Raw genomic sequence first — 15,795 nt, 5'->3', positions numbered from 1 at the left:
AATTACTTCAAATAAAATTTTCCACATTGACATAAAAAGTAAACCACTAGTCTACTCTTAAGTAAATTAGTAGTGGTATCTTCAAGAGAAAAGCAATTGTATATGGTCCTATGAAGAATCTGTTATAGCAGTCATATTTTTCTAATTGGCCTTATAAATAATGGCGCCAACTTTTACATGCCTTTATACTCACTACCAAACGTAGCTCATTACACTACCGAACCCAAATGGCATTAATGGTGCCTATGTCTTAAATATATGAAACAGGAGAGCTAGACCACAACTGGCCAAACAATGAAGATTCTTTTTAAGAGCTAAGTAGTACGTACTCTTAGGATAGGGAGAGCTTTATAAATAGAGAAAAGTAAAGTTTCCATTTAGTCAGCAAAAAGAAGGGAGAAGTATATGGTAGAGTATAAAAATACTCCATGTGTATAGCTATATTCTAAACTGTTAAATTTTGTATTAGGGATTGTTTGGTTGGGGGATTCGTACCCCGATTCAAATCATGATTCATAATTCATTATAGTATTTTTTCTCACAAAAAATACACGTAAATCAAAAATAATTATAATCTTATGATTCTAATAGATGAACTAAACGTCTCCTTAGATTTTATCAACTTTACATATATTTTTGTTCCTTATTTATGATTTTGACAAGATATTAACCTTTTAAAACACGCACTCGGTAGGTATAACAACGTGCTTTAAAAAACCGACTACAAAAATAGTAAAATCCAAAAAATTCCGTTCACGCATACTCATTCCGTGTTTTTTTTTTTTTTTCTTATTTTTATTATCAGTTATTTAAAAAACTGATGTTAAAAATAACAACTTCCCGCCTTTTAAAATCGTTTTTGTAGCAGTCCACGTGAACTTCTAAACACTACCGTACAAATATTATAAAATAAAAAAAAAGAAAGGGCAGCAAAAACACCATGTGCATGGGAAGATGGCGGGCTACAACAACTCGAGCAGATTCATAGCTGTGAAGAGTTTTGGGAACGTGAGAGAGCTACGTGCAAACAATGTGTGAATCTCTCAACTCCATTTTTGGCTGTCAAACCACGTTTTTTTCCCAATTAACTTGTAAGTATTAGAAGAAAGATTCTTTTCCCCATTCAAGGTTCATCCACTGTTTTAAATTATTCCCTTTTTACGCTTCTCTGTTAGACAACTGTCTCAACTTATTTAGTATATATAATATCATTAATCAAATGGCATAATTAACAGTTATTTCATGCCAATGATCTACAATATATATATATATATATATTATGCCAATGAGATCAATAATGGTAAATTTTAAAAAGAAGAAGAAAACCAATGGTGACTAGTGTCTAAGAACAATATTTTTTCTTTTGGGAATTGACAAAGTGTACTATTGTTTCCATTATTTTGTTTTTTGGTCTGAATTATCACTCTCTCCCGTCTGTAAATTATGTCACATTTGTCCAATGCCTCCCAGTAACGCCATAACGTGATTACAAAAATCTACTATACATATTTGGTTAATATGGGAAAATGTCAAAATGTACTGCCAAAACGCCAACCATTCTCTGGTTGTGATATGGAAATTTTTGTCCCCTGGAGTGTGTGGCTGCAAAGTGACAGTATTATAATTCCCACACTGTTTTTTCCAGGCCCAAAAAAAAAATAAAAACCCCCAAAAAAGAGCCAAAGAAATTAATGCTATATTTGGTAGAAAGGAAAGAAAATAAGATAGAAAGAAAATATGTAAGTGATGTAAAATAGCAATGATGGAAATGAAATTGATTTTCTTTTATGTTGTTTGGTATGAGAAGATGGAAAGAAAATGAGCTTACCTTCACTTGTTTGGTATTGGAAGTTAAATTAAGAGGAAAGAAAAAATCTTACTCGTAAATTACTTTTATACCCTTAAATTTTTTGCTTGGATGTTGATGGAGAAAAGGGTAGTTTAGTAACTTTGCTCACTTTAATGAGTTGTCCTCATTTTTCATCCCGTTTTCTGTCCACTTGTGGAAAGGAAAAAAATAGTGGGGCCTATATGTATTATTTTCCACTATATTTTCTCTTTCTTTCTCTTTTCTTTCCTACCAAACAATCTACATTTTCATTTTTCCTCCCAAAAAAATGGTGGGACCCATATGTATTATTTTCTAATTTTCATTTTCCTACCAAACATACTCTAAGTATTAAGCATGCAAAAACAAGTCATTTTCTTTAAAGAGAAGGAAAACAACAGTCAAATTATAATTTTAAATTCAAGAAAAAAAAAAATTCTATTTGATGTTTAATGTCTTACGTAGATGTCTTTACATTTTGTCACTTACAAAAATTATACTAGAAACAAAATAACAAAACTTACCCCTTTTTTAGGGGAAGATACAAGGAACCCTGTAGTAAATGGATTTTCCTTGTATTCTTGATATGATAACAGAATTGTCATCTCTTAAAAAAGAAAAAAAAAAAAGAATTATCACTTTTATTTGGAAAGTTGTAATATTTGCAAATAAATATAAGGTCTGTTTAGTTCGTTGATTCGAATTGAGATGTGACATTATGTAAGAACTTTTTACTATAACAAAAAAAATTAAATGTGACTGTTTTTAAGAGGTTTTTACTACAATAAAATTTAAATTTTAAATTTAAATTGGTAAAATGAATATAGTCATAGTATCTCTTAACAATATATATTAATAATAAAAAAAAGAGAGCTCGCATACCACTTCAATCAGCCTATAAAAAGGGTAGAAAAATAGGATGTTTAGTATTAATTATTAAAACAATCTACTCAACATTTAACTGCATTACTTAATTGCCCAATCGTAGTTCCTTAATTGTATGCTTGATAAAGAGCACAGCTATTCTAGTTATCAATTCCCATATTTGTCTTTCTAAAAAAAATAAATAAAAAAACTCCATATTTGTAAAAGTAACTTCGACCTTTTCTAAAGTATAATCTTACTGGAAATGAAATGAAGGAATTACCACTCCACACTCACAGACTCAAAATTTTCATTTTATTTTATTTTAATAAACATAAAAAGAGGTTTTACTCATTGAAATTTTGATTTTGATAAATTATTTAATAAAAATAGTAATGTGGTATATAGTGCTCATACTGCTCTAATATCTCGATGAGAGGCAAGATGGTGGTAAATAACTAGTAGATTGTGAAAAGAAAGATAATTCGGAATTTATCTCTTAATCTAATTCAAACTAATAATTACAAATAATTTAAATTTTAAAAGAAAAAATAATTACTAATCTGGGTCCGTTTATTTATCGATTCGAGTTTTATTAAAGTAAGAAACTCTTAAAAACAGTCACATCTAATTTTTTTTTTACAGTAAAAAATTTTTATATAAAATCACATTTTGACTTAAATTAAAAACTTAAATCACGGCTCATAATATCTAAATATTATAAATAAACTACAAGATAAATACTAATTTAATATTAAGTCAAATGATTATAAGATAAATACAATTTAAATTTAAATACAACTTTTTAAATTTAAATAGGTCAATTATCGTCCGTCACACTTTTGTTATAAACGAAGACAAACGCCCGCTTTCCAATTCCAAATTTCCCCTTCTCTCTCTTCCTCTGCTTCGCTTCTCAGGAATGGCGGAAGCTTCAGTCAAGCCGACTCCGGTCCTGAAAGACGAGCTGGACATCGTGATCCCGACGATCCGAAGCCTTGATTTCCTCGAGATGTGGCGGCCGTTTTTCCAGCCCTACCATCTCATCATCGTCCAGGACGGCGATCCCTCGAAGACGATCAAGGTCCCCGACGGCTTCGACTACGAGCTCTACAACCGAAACGACATCAACCGGATTCTCGGCCCCAAGGCCTCCTGCATTTCCTTCAAGGACTCCGCTTGTCGCTGCTTCGGCTACATGGTCTCCAAGAAGAAGTACATCTTCACCATTGACGACGATTGCTTCGTAAGTCCAACCCAAATGGTCCTTTGATCAAATTAACTTCTAGTTTTGTTCTTAAAGTTGCGATTTTTACGATTACTTGGAATGATTTCTAGATCTTTATGAGTGATCTTTGCTGTTATTGAGAATTTTTGCAATAATTTGAATGTGAAGGTTGCGAAAAACCCATCTGGGAAAGAGATCAATGCGCTTGAGCAGCATATAAAGAATCTGCTGAGCCCATCAACGCCGTTGTTTTTCAATACTCTTTATGATCCGTATAGAGACGGTGCAGATTTTGTCCGTGGATATCCTTTCAGTCTCCGGGAGGGTGTCCATACCGCAGTTTCTCATGGCCTCTGGCTCAACATTCCTGACTATGACGCCCCTACTCAACTCGTCAAGCCTTTGGAGAGGAACTCCAGGTACATACATACGTACATATATACATATATATGTATCTTTTTGTGTATATGCTTGTTTTAGCTTCATTACTGGTTGGCAAAGTTAATTTTGTTCAAGTTTTATTTTTGGGTTTCTCTTTTCTGTTTCAGGTATGTTGATGCAGTTCTCACAATCCCCAAAGGAACCCTGTTCCCCATGTGTGGGATGAATCTTGCATTCGATAGGGAACTTATTGGACCAGCAATGTACTTTGGTCTCATGGGTGATGGTCAGCCAATTGGACGTTACGATGATATGTGGGCTGGCTGGTGCGTGAAGGTAACTGACGTTTCTTTTTTTTACTGAATTGATTTGGGAATTCTAAACATACCCGACCAGTAGTGCTCCGTTTTGGACCATTAGAGTTGTACCAGTTTTGTTACTTTCAGATTTTCAGGTAACTCTGGTTTGTGTTAGTTTCGCGTTTTTTTTTTTTTTTTTTTTCATTTTGATCGGAGTTTGACTAGATGTAACTCGCAGAAACATAAACCGCCGGTAGCATAATCCTACCATAGAAAGCTCCTCGCTCCTTCTATGCAACTTCTTTCTTTTTTATTTAAATAACACTACTTTGGATCTATGGTCATTTAGAATTGTATGCCGAATCATAAAATTCTAAGACAATAGATGATTAATTCTTTGTTAGCTGTTGAAACCAGCGTGGTGGTGGTGGATACTTTACCAGACTTTTTTTTTTTTTTTTTTTTTCCAAGTACGGTAGGCATATTTGTATTTTGACTTACTGAATAAACTCTTATCGCTTCAATGGTTATTCTTGGGAATATGCTTTATGCCCTCAAATTTGTCTACAATCTTCATTTAGCTTATAATTAATATGGCTGATGAGTTGTCAGATCAGATCTACCGCACTACTTTAACTCCCGTGAATGTTGTCTATTACAAAACTTCATTCTGGGGCATCACGATCAGAGAGACTCAAATAAGATATTAATTGCTAAAATACTGGTGGACTGGAATATAGTTAATAGTACATCTAGGTTTCTTACTTTTAAATCTCAGGACACATATTCTTTTGTATTTTGGCATTTCTCTTAGTGTTTCTGTCCTCTTTATAGGTGATATGTGACCATTTGGGATATGGAGTCAAGACTGGTCTACCCTACATATGGCACAGCAAAGCCAGCAATCCCTTCGTGAACCTTAAGAAGGAGTACAATGGCATCTTCTGGCAAGAAGAGGCAATTCCGTTCTTTCAATCTGTTATGCTTCCGAAGGAGTGCACTACCGTACAACAATGCTACATTGAGCTCTCCAAGCAAGTCAAGGAGAAGCTTGGCAAGGTTGATCCCTACTTCAATAAGCTAGCAGAAGCCATGGTGACCTGGATTGAGGCTTGGGATGAGCTTAACTCTGCTGAGGGAAGCACAGGAAAGTTACCGGCTAAAGGCGCTGCGATGTGAATGTCTCATTGACGATATGATTCCTTTATAAAGCACTAGTTGGCAGTTGCTTTTTTTTTTTTCCCTAACTTATCCTGTTATTGTTATTGGCAGTGTTATCATCATTATTTACTTTAATTTCAATACAATTTTCCCGTTTGGTGGACCTATAGAGCTTTTCGTTGTTCTTTAAAAGAACGCCGTACTCTGAGATATCACTATGAAATAACTATCAATCTCGTATATTTTGCTACTCTATTGTAACTTTTTTGTAGTAGGGCAATATTATACCACATGTTTTTGAATAGGATTTAATCAAAGTTGAGCATAAAAGTATGCAAAACTGGTAGAATTGACAGATTTGTGAGTGTAAAAAAAAATCTCATTATTTATAATTTCTGGTCTTTCAACAATAGCTACAAAAATATTTGCTCTTTTTTTTTTTTTTTGTTGTTGTTGTTGTTGTTGTTGTTGTTGTTGCTAGAATACATAAATATTTGCTTGCTTGTAAATTACTTGGAGAACCTTGCCATTTTCTCTAGCTTACCAAAGCATAGAAGCTAAATTCCAATTTCCAGGCCCCCTTTTATTTGCAAACGGATTGGAACCAAAATTTAATGTAAATGTTCCCATGACGCTACATATACATTGCCTAACGTGTAGAAAACTTTGTGAATTCAAATCACTCCAATGTTATTGATTGTTTATCCAAAGCACACTTTGGATGGAGATTAAATTTACATTGCTTGCAGAAGAAAGTCCATCTTGTTCCGAACTCCATACAGGCACTGCAAGTATAAAGTTGACGATCCTTCATTAGTAGAAGCTCATGTTCGGCATGGAGCTCATGCTTCAATTTCTGAGGCCATGACCCTTTTGCCATTTTATCAACCTCTTTCTTCATATACTTGAAACGCTCCTCAGTAAATGGGTAAGCCTCAGCCCCATGCATGATTATGGGGTGGTGAAAGCTGGTAATGTTCGTGACTACTTGACCGGAGGTGTCAATCGCTATGATTGTAGGACACCTAACAAGTTGGAAAATTCGTTGGATGCGCTTCTTCCTTGCATCTCTGTACGGCAGGGCTAACCAAGGCATGCGAGAGAAGCATTCATCAAACGCCCATTCATCTTCAATATTTGCTGCAATGAAGATGACTTCCAATGCCTTGTCTTTGTTTGCTTTGATGTCAAGATATGTCCTGATAAGCGTTTTCGTGAACTTCGGAGTCTCCAACTGTTCATATTGGTTAATAAAGAGCAGAATGTTCTTTCCAACAAGTTCCGATACCAATACCTAATCAAAGAAAGGAAACAAGTTTTACTAAGGTGAAAAAAAAAAATCACATATATTTGGAATTAGGTAAAGAATGAAGGGGAAATATTTAGTACCTTACAGCCATTTTTTCTGATAACAAAATCTTTATCTCCGTAAACTAACAGCGACTCCAATGTATGCGGGACTTCTTCCTTCGCTTTGACAAGCTCATCAACTTTCTCTTGAGTAAAAGGGTCGGCGTCAATCCCATATTCTTCAATGAGTGCAACAACATTATTCTTGTTTAAAGTCTTTCCATCTGGACCTATTATGACTAGCTGAGGGGTATGCTGGTCAGATCGAAAATCAAAGTAATGCCATAGACTTACGGCCATGTTGTCTTTGAACGGCAACGTCAACCATGGCATGATTTCAAGTCCTTGTTTGAACTCTTCAATTTGTTGATCACACGATAAAAAGACGACCTCAAATTTCTCACCTTTCTCCTTGAGTTTATTGTAGACATAAACAAGTAGGAAAGTAAATTCAGGGCATGGACTATAACGACCATCATTACTCTTGAGATGATTATCACCAAAATAGAGGCAAACTGTTTTCCCAACAAGTTCACACTCAGAGACAGGGAGCTGCAGTAAATACATATACACAATCAAAGATCAGTACAATTTTGGTAGAACTAAAAAGAAAAATTAAAAAAAAAAAAACAAATTATAGCTACCGCAACAAAAAGTTTGACCTGATAATTGCCATGGTTTGAAAGTAAAAAATCCCGGGATTTAGAGATCAGAAGAGAAGTTATGGATTGATTTCTCTTAGAAGCCTCAACTTGGTCTTTCAGGAAATTGAATCTTTCTTGCGTAAATGGATAGGCATCCTCTCCAAACCACTCTGTCATATGGTTTGCCGTCTCTTGAGTTAAAATCTCTCCATTGGAGTGGATAATAATAAGACCACAATCCCGCATACGAAACCACTTCCTCAACCGCTGCTTTATGTCGTTTGTCTCCGGGAATGGGATTGCAAGCCATGGCATTTTTGCGAAATAGTCATTGAATTCCTCTTCATGTATAGCATTATAACACACAAAAACCACTTCGAAATCGCCTTTCGATACCGCTACTTTCGAAACAAAAGATCCATAAGGATCCATAAATTTTGGTGTGTTTAAGTATATTCCCACGATCTTCCCGATCAAGCTACTGATTAACCTGCCAAAATATTATATAATGAATAGTTTTCGAGTGTTCCATGCAGAGGAGAAACGGAAACGATGTTATTATTATTATTATTATTATTATTATTATTATTATTATTATTATTATTGTTATTATGAATAAATAGAAACAAGCTGGTTTAAAAGCACTGAGAGCAAATATGTAATACCTTCTCGCCATTGTTGCGGATGAGAAAGTCTCTCTGGTCGGAGGAGAAGAGCACCGACAAGTCGGGCGTGATGATGTCATTTACATGATTGCATTTAGTCATTGTTTTGGTGTTTTGCCTACTGATGCGGTGAACTGCTGGAGTTTCCTTGATACTATATATCCTCGTACTCTACGATTGTTTTTTTCTTTTTCTGAAAGCACTCTCTTCTCTCACGCTTTTTGTGTGTGTGTTGTTTTTTCTTTTTTGGATTGCCTCTTTTATGGTGTATGTATATCTATATATACAGTGTTTACAACCCTATTCCTTTTCCTCTTCGTATTCAACTTTGTTAGTTAGGACGTGTTCTTTTGTCTACAAAATTTAAAAAAAGACAATTAATTTTAATTTTATTTAAATTCACGTTCTTTTAAGTTTTAATTTTATTTAATTTTACTTAACTTTATTCAAATTCTAACTTCAACTCAAGTTATAACTCAAATTCAACTTAAAAACTACACTCAAATTACACTCTAAAAGAATAACCTCTTAATCTCCCAAAAAAAGAGAGATCACTTTAAAATAGGAAAATTGAATATATATATATATATATATATATTAAAGGAGAAACTTCAGGCGTGATATTAACGCAGATTTTTTTTTTTTATTTAATTTTTCCTTATACCTTTGTTATTTTGTTACATCTTACGCTTAACATTTACTTTTTATAATTAACAGCCAAAAAAAAAAAAATCAACCACCTTTCACTTTTTTATGAAATGACTGAAATACCTAACTTATTTTTGCCATTGATTTAAGAGTTCGTTTAGTTTATAGATTAAAATTATTTTTGATTTATGTGTATTTTTTTTAAAAAAAATACTGTAATAAATCATGAACCATGATTCAAATTAGAAAACGAATCCTCTAACCAAACAAGTTCTAAATATCATTTAAGATCCAAACAATCACACCAGTCACAGCGTTCATTTTGAAAACGTCTCTAATCGGGCTCAATATTTAAGCAAAATACTATGATATTTTGAGTAGTCTTTTAAGGTTCAGTGATGACTGATGAAATTGCCCAAAACCTAGAGGAGGTAAACTGTGTTTTCTTCTCCGGAATGTATAACTATTACCTTTTTTTGATTTGATCTCTGATTGGATGCTTTAGATTGTCGTTTACGACTTTCTGCAGAATTCTGGAACCATTTTTGCAGGAAGTGATGATCTATGCTGTAGAAATGCTATGAGTTAATATTCTAGTACAACCAGTTTTGGGCGCTAATTGTTGTGTGTGTAAGATTCGTAGTATTATTTTCCTTTGATATATATATATATATATGTATGTGTATATATATATATATACATATATATATATTTATATTTACTCTTTTTTCCATTGGAGGATTGCGAAAATTCTCAAATCTAACGGAGTTTTGAGAAAATTGCTAGTAACTGAATTCGGCTATGAGAATGGAAGATTTAGGTGTAAGATAGCTGGGTTTGCTTTGGAAGCATCGACTGGGATCAGAAGTCTTTATTATAGGGCTATAGATATCTAGTTCTAAGAAATAGAGGAAATGTTCGGCCTTGTTTATTTGATGACTCAAATCAGTATTTTTTTATCGTAAAAATTCAAATTTAATTTTTTACTATAATGTTTTTCTCTCACATAATTGACTTGAGTTGTGCAAATAAACATATCATTGTGTTCCAGTTTCCAAAGGGTTTTATCTTTTTAAAAGGGATTCAAATTTACAAAGTGCTTGTTTGTTAATTTACATAGTTGTCATGGAGGCACCTTGATCCTGTTTATAACATTTGCTGATATAGTCAGCTTGCAAATAATTAATTGATTATGTAAAATATAAAAAAATTAATCGACAATAATCGTGGAAGCTTATAAGTTAGTAGGATGTCATTTCAAGGCATGGCTCATTCTGCCTGGAGGATTAGGCTGCAATATGTTGCATATTTAACAACCTATGTCACTTTGCAAATGCAATTGATGTGAATTTTGATATTTTGCAAGGTAAGGACCTCATAATGGAAGTACATATAAGATGGAAATTCATGAATGTCCTATTGGACCTCTATTTATGGTTGCTAGCCCCTAGCCAGCTCTTATTGCTTTTGGTTTAATGATAATAAGTTCCTATTATGACACGATTCATGGAATTGAATATTCATTTCCACAGATTTTTACTGCCGATTGACATTCATCTTCTGGGCAAAGTCCAGATATTGCATAGGGGAAATTCCAAAAGAAATATTGTCCCTGTGTGAAGATTTGGTATGGACAGAGATTTTCGTGCGAAATAGATTGTGTGGAGGTAATTTCTATGCAACTTGACTTGTTATGAAAGCTGAATGCACCGGCTACAGATTCTTGAAGGGTTGTTGTTGTTGTTGTTGTTCGTCACAATGCTTCACCTTTTGGAACTTGTGAGTGATCTATAGACTATTCTAAACGTTTTTCTTGGCTTTGCTTATTGAACTTTTATAATTTGGATTCCTGGCTTTGCCCAATCAATTGGTATGCAGGACGCTTTTTTAAGACCTCATAACGGGGGCTATTTAACCAATTGCTGTGGTTAACTTTACACAAGATATTTTTAACGTTTTTATTAGGGAAAGCAGAATATTTGCATTTTGTCTCCCCTGATTTCTGATCAGTTGCTCAAATATGTACAAATCGTGCTCATTCAACATCTACGTCCTTAATTTTTAAAAATAATTTTTTCATTGTATTTGTAGTCTTTCAGTTTTAAAAATTCCTTTGTTCAGAGGCTTCTTCGAGAAATTGTAGCAAATATTAGTGGAACCTTAGAACAAAATCTATCATCCTCAGCTTCTGCAAAGAGGATGCTAAAGCATAGTAGAACAAAATCTATCATCCTCAGCTTCTGCAAAGAGGATGCTAAAGCATAGTAGAACAAAATCTATCATCCACTCAGATGCAAATAAGCATCTTGATTTACTGCCCTTGGACAGATCACAGATTACAGGAAATAGAACTAGGAGAAGCAAAATCATGAATACAAAGTCGTCCAACAATGCTGACCTCAAAAGATCAAGGTCTCAAGCACTGGCTGATGTTCTGAAGCTTCAAACACAATTGAAGAGAACCAAAGAATCAATGGTACTGGGAGCCTTGCCTTCTTTTAAAGCACAGTGTGATGATTGTTGTTAGGTATTTTTAATAGTTGACAATTTATTGATAATATTATAAAAATTCAAAAAACAGGTTCAAGAAGATTTCGTATTACAGAAGAAGATTTAGAGAGATAAGAATAAGGTCTTGATCAAAGGAAGATAATGCATTGGTTATTTGAATTTAAATGGGATTCTAGAAAGAGATAAGGATCAAAAAGATTATGTGGAGAATTTGAACTGATAATTATCGGGATTTAAGAAGGCTATAAACATGGAAGAGAAGGAGATATGATTTTGATATTTACAGCTTATCCAACTCGTGGGAATTAAAGTTGCATTAATTCGGATTTGTTGAATTTGCTATACAATCCGAATTCAAAATTGAAAACGTGTTTGAGTGAAAGTCTGCAAGTAAACTTTGATATATATATATATATATATATATATATTTGTGTATGGTTGTGTTTCATGGGCATTAACGTGAAGCTGGCTAAGAGGAGATTATATGTTGTATGTTGAAATCCGTTTTGAAATTCAAAGTAAACATATTAATGCTGAAAAGGTGAAGCGAGGAGATAACATGAAGATTTTGTGCAGATTCTTTAAGGAGATATTGTGAGTTGATTCAGTAGAGAGAATTGTGCAGAAAAAATGAGAGAAGCTTATCTGAGTAAATTTAAAGATAATTCTCGAGAGGTCTTAGAAACTTTATTTAAAGGTATTGTTTCAGCTCACTAAGGAGATGGGGTTTAATAGAATATTTTCAGAAAAGAGTCTGTGAGTTTTTGTGAGTTATTGAGATCGTCCTTCGGGAGAGGGATTTGTTACTTTCGGGAGGAAGCTCTGTCGGTCGAAGGGAGTTCGTCAGGTGAATAGAAGTCGTGTGGTGCACGCTAAATAATCACTTTGGAGATTCATCACAGCGGCGTCATTGTCTAAGAGGGAGTCCTTGAGTGAATAAGTCTATCCGGTATCTGTAATTTCTGAAACATAGTGAATTGTTTACTGTCTGGGCGTGGCCCCGCAGATGCAGGTGTGCGCATTGAACTGCGATATCATATTGTGTGTTCCTTTACTTTATGCACTTTATTCTGCTCAAACAACTGTACGTAATTAACCCGGATCTTAATTAATTAAGTCGTGTTTCAGACAGTGTTCCAACATCATCTGGAATACCAGACGTAACATCAGATCTAACAAGTGGTATCAAAGCGGTTCACTGACCATAAGTTCGGTGAGATCTTGGAGAGTTGATTTGTTATGTTTAGAAGGGATTTTCTAAATGAAGGAGGTTAAGTTGCATGTCCCCCTCTACTCGATGGTTTGAATTATTCATACTGAAAAACCCGGATGAAGGCTTTCATCAAGGCTCAAGATGAGAAGGCATGACGTGCTGTTTTGAATGGCTGGAAACATCCAATAACTAAAGATGCATAAGGAAAAGAGATTCTAAAACCTGAAGGCTCCTGGAATAGTGATGAAGACAAGTTGGCCATCTACAACTCTCGTGCTCTTAATTCAATATTCGATGGAGTTGACATCAACCAGTTCAAGATGATATCTACATGTGAATCGGCAAAAGAAGCATGAGAGATTTTGGAGATTGCTCATGAGGGAACCGCCGCCGTTAGCCAATCCAAATTGAATATTCTCACAACCAGGTTTGAAAATATTTGAATGCATGAAACTGAAATTATTTCTGAATTTAATTCACGGTTGTGTGATATAGCTAATGAATCCTTTGCTCTTGGTGAAAAACTTCCCGAGGTAAAACTTGTCAGCAAGACGTTGAGATCGTTACCACAGAGATTTGCCTACAAAGTCACCGCTATTAAAGAGGCGAAAAACACTGAGACTATGAGACTTGATGGGATCACTGAGGACGTTTGAAATGAATCTGAGTCAAAATACGAAGGAGAATGGGATTTCTCAGGGGATTGCTTTCCAAGCCAAAGTGGAAGATAATGAAGACTTAGCGGAGTCTCTTGCTCGATTGACTAAAAATTTCAACAGAGTAATGAAGAAGTTCAACGAGAAGAACCAAACTCTAACTTTCAACAACTCCAACAATTTTCAGAAAAATAAAGGAGCTACAAATTCCTCCAATGATAAGAAGAAGAATCGAGGAATTCAATGTCGGGAGTGCGACGGTTACAGTCACATTCAGTCTGAGTGTGCTAACACTCTGAAGAAGAGGGAGAAGTCTCTCAACGTCACATGGGGTGATGAGGATTCTGAAGGCAACCAGGAAGATGATGATCATGTGAACAACTATGTTGAGTTCAATGTCTACCAAGATGTTCCAAACTGCAGTGTTACAGATCGTGTTATAGCTCTTGTTGCAACATCATATGCAACACACTCTGGAAAACCATAAGAAAATTGAGATTTTTCAGATTCTGACGGTTCCAGCGACAGTGAAGAACTGACCTTGGAGACAATTCGGGATGCATATGAAACCATGTTCAGCAAATGAGTTTTGGTGCTTAAAATGAATAAGTCTTTGCGGGAGCGAGTCGATGAGCTTATTAAAGAGAGGGATGTGCTTAAGAGGGCTGTTGTAAACTATGAATTTCAGGCTGTTGAAAAAGAGAAAAAGCTGCAGGAGACAAGAGCTGAATTGGAGCACACTCAAAAGTCATTGAAGATGATGAATTTTGGCACCACAGAATTAGATCACATTCTCTCGATAGGAAAAGTGGGTGGTGATCGACATGGCCTTGGCTATACTGGTGAGAGCTCAATGTCCAAGACAATATTTGTGAAAGAGAGGACTATTTCTAAGCCTCTGACTTCCTCCAATAAGAATGTTACTATCTCATCCCCACGACATAGAAGGTTTGTTGCCACACGCCATTACTGCGGTTTACCTGACCACATAAGACCGAGATGTTACAAGTATTTAATGCTTTGAAAAGAGGTATGTTTATTAATCCACCAAATTCCGCAAACTCAAAGAAGACACCTAACATGAAGATTGATGTGAAAAATAATTTTTCTAAACATGTGTGGGTGATAAAATACGATTTGAGGTGTCATAAGACTTATACTTCTTTAGAAGTATGCACTAATGATTGTGAGTGTAGTGATGCTGGTTGCACCAAGCGATTGACAGGTGTTAAGAGCATTATACATGGGAGAATGCTACATTCAGGGGGAGTAAGACACAGAGAAGATTCATGGGGAGTGAGCTACAGAGATCAATGCGTTTGTAGATATCTAGTGCGAAGTGTTGCACTGAGTGTTTCAACCAGTGTTCCAACATGATCTGCGACATTAGCTGCGACATCAACCAATGTAATTATTTTTTTGTCATTTTTGAATTTAAACCAATGACATCAGGTGCGACATCAACCAATTTAAATTTCTGTACTTCTAAATCAGTACTATAATAACGTTTTGCCAGACTACAAGCCAGAGAGTCAATTGCTGGTTCCCGAATTCGGGTGCGGAAGCGTGGGGATGAAAAATAGCCGATTGTGTATAACAAAATTTTTCATAAAATTTTTGAGATACTCTATAGATTATATTAATTTATGCACGAATAAATTAATCACATTAATTTACATCATTCAAGGATCAACCGAAAAATACCTGTAAGCCGACTCGGATGATAACTTGAATTTCTTTGACCACGAACAGTCCTTGCTCCAAGCTTTGTGTTTAGAATACCAAAGTCTTCCACGTCAATTCCTTGATTCCACGTAGACGTGTGTGTGGGCACACGTGAGACAAAATAGGTTTCTTAAACACTTGAATTTCCACAAACACCAACGCATGCACGATGTGGAATTTTTGGAGAAAAATATTTTGTTCTCTTTTTCCTCTATGAGAATTTCGGCCACACTAAAAAACTAGGGCTCAATATATGTTAAAAATTGTCTCTACAATTTTCTATCTTTATCATATTTAAAGAGAAGAAGTCAAACATCAAAATAGAATGAAATCCTTATCTCCAATTTTGAATTTGAAACGAAAAATCCCTTCCCCTTATCCACTTGGTGGCCGGCCACACTCTAGGGTTTTATCCCTATGTGTGGCACCTATCTCAGATAAGGAAGGAAGAGATTTTATCCTTTATCCAGTAGTCCAATTTTAATTTAGATTCAAATTCGAATTTAAGTCAAATTTAAATTAATTTGAATTCTAAATTGAACAACTTATCAAATAAGTTTAAATGGATAAATCTAGATATGTTCAAATTCAAATTTAAATAATCACATTATTTAAATAATAA

At 34.7% G+C, this 15,795-nt stretch overlaps 2 protein-coding genes across 2 annotated transcripts; one reads left to right on the top strand and one right to left on the bottom strand.

Annotated features, from left to right (window-relative positions):
- The first annotated feature begins 3,556 nt into the window (after nucleotides 1-3,556).
- LOC21409110 (UDP-arabinopyranose mutase 3) lies at nucleotides 3,557-6,130 on the top strand. The gene is made up of 4 exons (XM_010093303.2): nucleotides 3,557-3,938; nucleotides 4,089-4,339; nucleotides 4,469-4,637; nucleotides 5,435-6,130. Exons 1-4 carry the CDS (start codon nucleotides 3,615-3,617, stop codon nucleotides 5,777-5,779), a joined length of 1,089 nt encoding a protein of 362 aa, XP_010091605.1. The 5' UTR covers nucleotides 3,557-3,614; the 3' UTR covers nucleotides 5,780-6,130.
- Nucleotides 6,131-6,440: 310 nt separating this feature from the next.
- LOC21409109 (probable nucleoredoxin 1-1) lies at nucleotides 6,441-8,431 on the bottom strand. The gene is made up of 4 exons (XM_024162542.1): nucleotides 8,421-8,431; nucleotides 7,756-8,245; nucleotides 7,151-7,663; nucleotides 6,441-7,055 (listed from the first exon to the last, which is right to left on the bottom strand). Exons 1-4 carry the CDS (start codon nucleotides 8,429-8,431, stop codon nucleotides 6,441-6,443), a joined length of 1,629 nt encoding a protein of 542 aa, XP_024018310.1.
- Between the last annotated feature and the right edge of the window lie 7,364 nt (nucleotides 8,432-15,795).

Source organism: Morus notabilis, unplaced genomic scaffold (genome assembly GCF_000414095.1).
Source record: "Morus notabilis unplaced genomic scaffold, ASM41409v2 Scaffold73, whole genome shotgun sequence".
NCBI lineage: Eukaryota > Viridiplantae > Streptophyta > Magnoliopsida > Rosales > Moraceae > Morus > Morus notabilis.
Note: the sequence above shows the minus strand (reverse complement) of the source record. Positions and strands in the feature narration are given on the sequence as shown.